Raw genomic sequence first — 8,955 nt, forward strand, 5'->3', positions numbered from 1 at the left:
TCGCAGATACGATTTGCCGAGTTCGCTCGTAGGTCGTGGTTTTTAAGCGGCGCCCTATGAGCGATCTCAGCAAATCGTATCTGCGATCTGGCGTGTCACATCGCTAACGAGATCGCTAGCGATATTGTGTGTAAAGCAGCCTTTACGCCAAGTGCCCTTCATGAGTATTTGGTTTGTTTCAGATTTTGCAGCTTTTTTGCATTAATTGCTTTCTTTGTTTAAAGAAATGTTTCCATTTTGTCTTTTTTAGATGTCATGTTTTAAATAACTACTTTTTTGGGGGCGGAAGGAACTTCCCATTGCTTATTTTTGATAAACTTTTGTGAATAACATTTCTTTTTAGTGCATATCCGTTACGGAAACACACTAAAAATGCAAGGTTTTTTTTTCCTTGGCGTTTTTTTTCATCTCTTTCAAGTCTATGACTATGTTCACAGGATGGATTTTTGCTTCAACAAAACCTGCTATCTTGGCAGTGAAAAAAAAAAATCTGCTTTTTTCTGCTGCGCAATTTGTCTACAGTACGTTTAAAGTTTTTCAGTCAGGAAGGGAAAAAAAAAAAACACTAAAGTGTGCCCTTGAGATTTCTGAAATCTCATGGTTTTGCAGCTTATCTGCATAAAACAAAATGACAAAAAAAAAGCAGCATGTGTGAACATATCCAATGGGGAAAATGTGCAAATAAAACCCATATTTACTGCAAAAGAAACTGACATATTGAGGATTTTAAACATGCATTGCAAATCAGATTCCACACTGTAAAAATAAAATAAAAAACAATGGCCATAAGATTCCTATAAATCATGCACTTTGCTAAAACAGTCATACGCAGTGGTCTTTTGGGGCAGTGGAAATATGCACCTGTGGGAACTTAGCATTGAAACCTATAATTGTGGTCAGTGATATAGATTATATATATATCTTACACACATACAAACACATACATATACACATATATACTCTATGGGACCTGAATATAAGGAGCAGTGGTCATGAATAGGCACTATTGCTCCCCCCCAAGGTCTGGGAGACCGACAACACTGTGGATAAGGCATGATTTTAGTTAATTGGCCCCTTTAAAAGGGAAAAGCAAAACAAAACGAATAAGTGCACAGATAGTGATCGAACAATATGGTGTAGTGCACACGGAAACACGTCATCAGTGACACCGAGTTGAATGAACCTGTAATAAAAGGAACACACGCTAAAGATAGACCCAAATTAGTACAAGATGTACTAAAGACTACCAGGCTCAAACACCAGCCAAACCCTCTAGATATCCGGGATTTTTTCCCTCATTTATCATACAGGAAATGTCTACTTTCTTGACACCAGATGTTAATTAGATCTGGGGAAAAAAAAAAGTGTACTATACACTAAGAGGGTAGAGAAATAATATGTGTATTTATTAATAAATGCATATAGATTCAGACGCTTTGGAGTAAAGTACCTTATAACACAAAAATCAGGCAGGATGCTGATTACTAAGCGTCCCCCCCCCAAAAAAAGCTTTGCAATTTGCATTAAATTACAAACTTGTGCTTTGCATAATTTGAAAGTATTGCTACATGTGAATGGAGATCTATATACAAAACTCAGATATTTCTTCTTTTGAAGTACATAATAGGTAGAGAAGACATTGAACACACCAATACCTCAGTCTTCCCGTTATGTCTTGCTTAAAAAATAAATCAATGAGAAACATTTGTTTTTTTTTCCAGCATTCAGCTTACTCATGCATGCGTTGTGACAGTCAGCTCATCAACATCTGTATCACTACAGATAACGCTAAATATATATTTTGCACTGATAATCAGCAACTGATTTCAAGGTATAATCATGTAAAGCATTAAATATAAGTTTATATGGAAAGAAATAAAAAAAAAAAAAAAAAATTGTTAAATGCTAGAACTCTTATTAAAAACAGTCTTAGTATAAAAGACAAAACTACCGGGTGATTTTTAAAGAATAATTTGCAAAGTTTACTAGAGGAAAAAAGACCTAGCGATATACCCTGTATGAATGCAGAAACTACAACAAATTTTGGGAAAAACAAAAAGAAAGAAAAAGGAAGCAGAGAATTTAGCGTTAACCCTCAATCCCTTAACTTCGGGGCTCTCGAATTTGAAGTCAAGTTTGATTTATCTGGAAAAATTTGTAATGTCAAAACTAAAGCAGAGCAAATAGGAAACAAAAATAGTATATATTTATATATAAGATATTCCAGCCCATTCTTTGTAATTTAATATGACGATTGGTTAGATCAGCGTAATGCTGCAAATATAAACTTCGAAGAAGTAATATCGCAAAACCGTAAAGCATCTTCTAATAGTCATTAGGATTTGTAGTTGGATGTTAACCACGTGAGTCCTTCGTAGAGACCGTCCCCACTAGTAGCACAGGACGGCTGCACATACCAATTCCTATCCCTGATCCGGGTCAAGCCAAGTTTCTCCTGAATCTCGTGTGGTTTCATGGCATCCGGAAGGTCTTGCTTATTGGCAAATATTAGGATGATGGCGTCCCTCATTTCCCTGTCATTTATAATACGATGAAGTTCCTGTCTAGCCTCGTCAATGCGGTCCCGGTCAGCACAGTCCACCACGAAGATGAGCCCTTGGGTTCCGGTGTAATAGTGCCGCCATAGTGGTCGAATCTTGTCCTGCCCTCCAACATCCCACACGTTGAATTTGACATTCTTATAAGTTACAGTCTCCACGTTGAACCCTACGGTAGGGATGGTGGTGACGGACTGACCCAGCTTGAGTTTGTAAAGGATGGTGGTTTTACCGGCAGCATCCAATCCCAGCATCAAAATCCGCATTTCCTTGTTGCCAAAAATCTTGGAAAGCACCTTGCCCATGGTGGAGCATTAAATACGACTTAATGGAAAGAAAGAACTGAGTGTATCCAATACTGACACAAGATCCTTGAGTTACCAATATCCAAGTCTTACAGAATAAGAATGTAATACAAGGAGCTAAGCGTTATATCATGTAGCTCAAAAAGTCCAATATCACACGCAGGGAAACAGATCACCCTCAAATTGGGGGGGTTATGACAACTTGTCTCGGGAAGGGTCAATATTAGAGTTTATGCAGAAGGTTAGAGTCTTGGATGTAATACTGTCCTCTTTTACAAAAGTTTTTGGAAGCAGAGTTCAAGAGAGTGTCCCTTATTTTAGGTGCTGGGGCTTACAGGGTAGTGCCCTTTTTATGAGCTGCTGAGGCTTGGAGAGTTTTAGGTGCTCCTTGTATGAGGTCCTGGGTGTCCTTTCTGTAGGAGGTTGAGGCTCTTGAAGTGTTGGATGACCCCAGAATGAGTTGCTTGGGCTTAGAAGGTCACAGGTGATCCTTAAGTGAGGTTCTGTATAAGGACCTGGGGATTAAAGGTTGTTGAGTGCCCCTTGTAAGGGATCCTGGAGCGTCCTGTATTAGATCCTGGTGCGTAGAGGGTCCTTTGTGCCCCCTGTATGAGGTGTTGGGGCTTGGAGGATACTGAGTACACCCTGTATGAGAGCCAGGGGCTTAGAGGGTATTGGGTGTCCCTTGTATGAGGTGCTGCAGCTTAGCTCTTGGGTGCCCCCTGTATTAGATCCTGGGGCTTAGAAGGTCCTGGGTGCCCCCTGTATTCGATTCTGGGGCTTGGATTGTCCAAGATGCCTCCTGTATTGGGATCCTTGGGCTTAGAGGGTGCTGTAGCTCAGCTGCTGGGTGCCCCCTTCTCTGAGGTGCTGAAGCTCAGCTGCTGGGTGCCCCCTTCTCTGAGGTGCTGAAGCTCAGCTGTTGGGTGCCTCCTGTATGGGGTGCAGCTCAGCTGTCGGGTCGGGTGCAGCTCAGCTGTCGGGTCGGGTGCCCCCTGTATAAGGAAGGTGCAGCTCAGCTGTCGGGTGCCCGCTGGGTCCTGTAGTTCGGGTGAGCTATGGCTGGCGCTACAGGCACAGGCTGATGTCAGGGTTGCGGTCGTACAAGGTGTCGAGTGTGGGATGAGGCGCTCGGTCCGGTTCCTCGGGTTCCGGTGCGGCAGGCGGCCGTTTCTCGTCAGGTGAGGCGCTCCCTGGATATCCCGCACTGCCCAGCTCCCCTCAGTCCCTCCTGACCGGACAGTCCATATGCGGCTGCTGCGGTAATGACAGCGTCCCACAACTGCTGTTGGTGGCAGTTACCACATGAAGGAGCCCGGGACTTGCAGGCCGGTCCCCGCTGTGCTCTCACTCCGCCCGGATATCACCGGTCTCAAGCTTCCGGTGCTGGACTGACGAGGACAGACGGACAGCTAGAAGGAGGGGCCTGAATCCCGGCGGCCGCCACTGACAAGGAGGGGCCGCTTCCGAGTCACTAGAATGAGCCGGTGTCGGCTCCGCCCACTGGCGCCTGCGCAGTTGCCACATCCGACGCATGCGTAGTCCACATGGAGACACGCCCAGGCTTCAAAGGAGAACGTCATGTGACGAGTGGCGCGCGTCTGAGATCACGTGTGTGGGAGGAGGGATTCAAAATAACGCGCGCCGGAAGTTTTTTTTTCGGGCGGGAAGTGTAGATTACCTCAGATACGTGATACCATTACCAGCTATAGACGCCGCTGTAGAAATGAGTCGCACGCACACACATTTTATATATAGGCTGATTTTCTGAACAATAATCCCCTTATAAAGAATGAGTTTGCTTCTCAGAAACGAATACTTTCTAGTCAGCGATAAAACACGATGCCATAGCGGTGAACATTCATACCAGAGACAATTATGACGTGTGTTATTAGGATATGGTGGAAGTGTCTGATTAATATGGGTCCCTCCTCACCTATGTAGAAAATGGGGGTCTCTGACCCACCTGAAAGTGGCTGCTGAGGTAAAATCCAGCGTTATAGGCCTGCAATGGAGGGCATTTACCTCATGAAAGGAGTTACATGGCCACCTCTCTTCATACTCCGCCTGTTTGCAGCCGCCTAACCTGAGGAGGTCAGAGTCCCCCTATTCACCAGATCAGTTCAGGTCAAGAAGTCATGTAAAAATGTTCTGGGTGAAAAAACCCACTTAAATTCAGATATTTAATATATTAGGATAAATAAAATGTCTCTTACTTGTTAGTGTCATGTTTGTAGGGAATCTTCTTTGCAAATTAAACTACGCACTTTTCCTGCCCATCTAAGTAATCAGCAACGACTGTGAGGCAACACCTCAGCCCTTACCATGGCGAAAATGGCTGAAATGTCCGAGGCTGCCATTTTGAATAAGACGTATATTACAGTGTAATATATAACCTTCCATATTCAGGGAACCTTTCCTTTTGCAATTGCAAATAAATGACATCTACATCTACAGTATATACTCATACCTCCCAACTTTGAAACGAAGAAAAGAGGAGTAAACTATGAGGCACAAATACGTAGTTAATTGCAACCTATTTTCTATTTCATTCTCTCGCAGCCACCTAAATAAAATGTTAGGAAGTGATAGATCGCTCCTTTAAGGCTGCTGCACCCTTCCATTGCCCTGTTTACATTGTAGGAACATAACAACAAAAAGCAGTTGTGGACGGAGTTGTCATTAGATGTACAGAAATTCAAACAAAGTTATAAAAAATGGTAAATCTAAACAATTGACTCGTATCCTCCCCCCGCCCACTAAAATTAAAGTGGTTTGAAAAAAATAGAGCTGATCATTCGAAATATAAAATTAATCAAAATTCATATTGAAAAGAATCCAAACTTCAGATTTTTTTTTCCAGCCACCGCACCGCCCTAAAAATACACTAAAAAGCCATCAAAATGCCCTATGTACCCAATTGATCACCACACAAAAAGATCAAGCCCTCACATTGATACATTGATGTAAAAATTAAAACTGAATGGGTGTTAGAAATCTGTGACAAAACCAAAATGTTTTTTACACACTTCCAAAAAAAATTTCAGCTCCAAAACAAACAAATAAAAGTTTGTTATCACTGTAATGGCACTGAGCAGGAGAATTAGGTTTCCCGATCATTTTTTTTAATTGTGTAAAGACAAAACCCAAAGAACAGTGACTGCAGAGGCATAAAACATGCATTTCTAAAAAAAACAAACTTTTTCCAAAAATAATACCTCCCCCAAAAATAAGCCCTAGCAGGGATTTTCAGCATTTTCGGAGCAAGGCTTAAATATAAGCCCTCCCCCAAAAATAAGCCCTAGTCGCGGATCAATAATGAAGTGTCTGTGCAGCTAAAAAAGTTACAGATACTGCAGGACAGTTCATTATAGATAGCGGGCACCCCCAGACGCCGAGCAGAGGATCTGCAGCGATCGCACCGCCACACACAAACATCGGATCACACACTCACCACATCCAGCGACATCGACTTCTTCTCGCCAGCAGAATCCTGAGAGGCTGTGCGGTGGAGCGCAAGGACCTGCAAGTACAATGCTTGCTTACAGGACCTGCGACACGTGACTTCCTCTCATCGTTCCCTGGGGCCGGAAGCATTCGGTAACACTGGATGTGATGAGTGAGAGAGTGAGTCTATGTGTGTGAGATCTGCTTTGTGTGAGTGTCGGCCAGAAGCAGGGGAGAACGACATGCAGCATAGCTGCTAGAGCACCCACTGGAGGTCACATGAGAACCTGGGAGCCACGCAGGCGTTCATGTCTGGTAAGTAATAGTCTCCTGGGAAGTGGGGGGGTCTGCATTTTTGAGAGGTAAACTTACCCCAACCATGTTTCTCCAAGAATAAGACTACCTCCAAAAATTAGCCCTAGTGTTTTTTTGGGGGGCAAAAAAAAGTATAAGACAGTGTCTTATTTTTGGAAAAACATGGTATTCATTTTTTATCATTTCTTTTGGGGTGGGAGTATTTTTTTTTAGTTGACTATTTTGTTTACAAATTTCAACAACCAAATATATGCAGACATATGTATATTTATGGAACTTTTTTCTGTTATTTTATACTCGTGTGTGTGTGTGTGTATATATATATATATATATATATATATATATATATATATATATATATATATACAGTTGAAACCAGAAGTTTACATACACTAACTAAAGAGACACATATTCATGTTTTTCCTCACTGCATCAGAATAAACCTTTCCCGTTTTAGGTCAATTAGGGAGGAAAATTATTTAAATTTGCCAAATTCCAGAATAATGAGAGAGAGAGAGAGAGAATGTTTTAAGGCATTTTTATTACTTTCTGCAAAGTCAAAAGTTTACATACACTAACAGCCCATATGATGATGTCATTTCTTTGGAAGCTTCTGATAGCTTTATATTGGCAACATCAAAATTAATTGGAGACACACCTGTGGATGTATTTAATGCACACCTGAAACCACTGCTTCTTTGTGTAGCGTCATGGGAAAGTCAAAAGAAATCTGTCAAGATCTCAGAAAGAATTATGGACTTGCATAAATCTGGTTCATCCTTGGGTGCAATTTCCAGATGCCTGAAGGTGCCTTTTTAATCTGTACAAACAATTATATGCAAGAACAAACAAGATGGGAATGTCCAGCCATCACACCGCTCAGGAAGGAGATGGGTTCTGTATACCAGAGATGAATGTGCTTTGGTTAGACATGTGCATATCAACACAAGAACAATTGCAAAAGACCTTGTGAAGATGCTGGCGGAAGCTGGTAAGATTGTGTTATTATCCACAGTGAAACGAGTACTGTATCAACATGGGCTGAAAGGCCACTCTGCCATAAATAAGCTATTACTCCAGAACAAACAGAAACAATCCAGATTAATGTTTGCAAATGCACACAGGAACAAAGGCCCTAATTTTTGGAGACGTCCTGTGGTTTAACAAAACTAAAATTGAACTGTTTGTCCATAATGACCATCGTTACATGTGGTGGAAAAAGGGAGAAGCTTTGAAGTCTAAGAACATCATCCCAACTGTGAAACACGGGGGCTGCAGCATCATGTTGTGGGGTTGTTTTGCTGCAGGAGGGACTGGTGCACTTCACCAAATAGATGGCATCATGAGGATAGAAGATTATGTGGCAATACTGAAGAACATCTTAAGACATCAGCCAGGAACTTAAAGCTTGGTCCGAAAATGGGTCTTCCAAGTAGACAATGACCCAAAGCTACTGCCAAACTGGTTAGAAAGTGGCTTAAAGGGAACCTGTCATCAGAAATTTTGCTTTAAACCTAAAAGTTTCCCCCTCTGCAGCTCCTGGGCTGCATTCTAGCAAGGTTCCTGTACTTTTTGTGGCCCCTTTTAAACCAAATTAAATACTTTATAAACTTGTACCTTTTGCTATGGAAATTTTGTAAATCGTCCATGGGGGCGGGCTCTCTGCTGACTGTTGCTGTTCCTCCAAAAGATTTACGCCGCCCCCCAACGCTGAATTTCATATCTCAGGACGCCGCCCCTGAGCGCCCGTGGTCCCGCGCATGCGCTGTGCGACTGTAGCGGGACTGTGCACTGTGTGCACGTGTGACTGCTGGTGACGTTTTGCGCAGGCACGAGGTTATGGGCGGCGCTGTGAGTGTCATCAGCAAGTGCCGCCCATAACCTCGTGACCGCACTTTCCCCTCTTCCTCCAGCGTTCTGCGCAAGCACTTGCTGGCCAGATGACCCGACGTCACCTCTTTCCCATCTTGCCCTGCTGCAGGGTAAGATGGGAAGGAGGTGACGTCGGGTCATTTGGCCGGCGAGCGCTTGCGCAGAACGCTGGAGGCAGTGGGGGAAAGCGCGTCCACGAGATTATGGGCGGGCACTTGCGATGCAATCACAGTGCCGCCCATAATCTCGTGCTTGTGACACACGTCACCAGAGATCCTGGCGTGGGTGGCACCTTGGGTGCAGTGGGCGGCGTCCTGATGGATGAAATGGAGCGTGGGGGGACGGCGTCAATGTGCTGGAGGAACAGCAACGGTCAGCAGAGAGCCTGCCCCCATGGACGATTTACAAAATTTACATAGCAAAAGGTACAAGTTTATAAAGTATTTAATTTGGTTTAA

At 43.2% G+C, this 8,955-nt stretch overlaps 1 protein-coding gene across 1 annotated transcript; it reads right to left on the reverse strand.

The window, feature by feature from the left end:
* Nucleotides 1-1,955: 1,955 nt before the first annotated feature.
* ARF6 (ARF GTPase 6) lies at nt 1,956-4,361 on the reverse strand. The gene has a single exon (XM_075330870.1). It carries the CDS (start codon nt 2,861-2,863, stop codon nt 2,336-2,338), a length of 528 nt encoding a protein of 175 aa, XP_075186985.1. The 5' UTR covers nt 2,864-4,361; the 3' UTR covers nt 1,956-2,335.
* Nucleotides 4,362-8,955: the final 4,594 nt, after the last annotated feature.

Source organism: Anomaloglossus baeobatrachus, chromosome 12, assembly GCF_048569485.1.
Source record: "Anomaloglossus baeobatrachus isolate aAnoBae1 chromosome 12, aAnoBae1.hap1, whole genome shotgun sequence".
NCBI lineage: Eukaryota > Metazoa > Chordata > Amphibia > Anura > Aromobatidae > Anomaloglossus > Anomaloglossus baeobatrachus.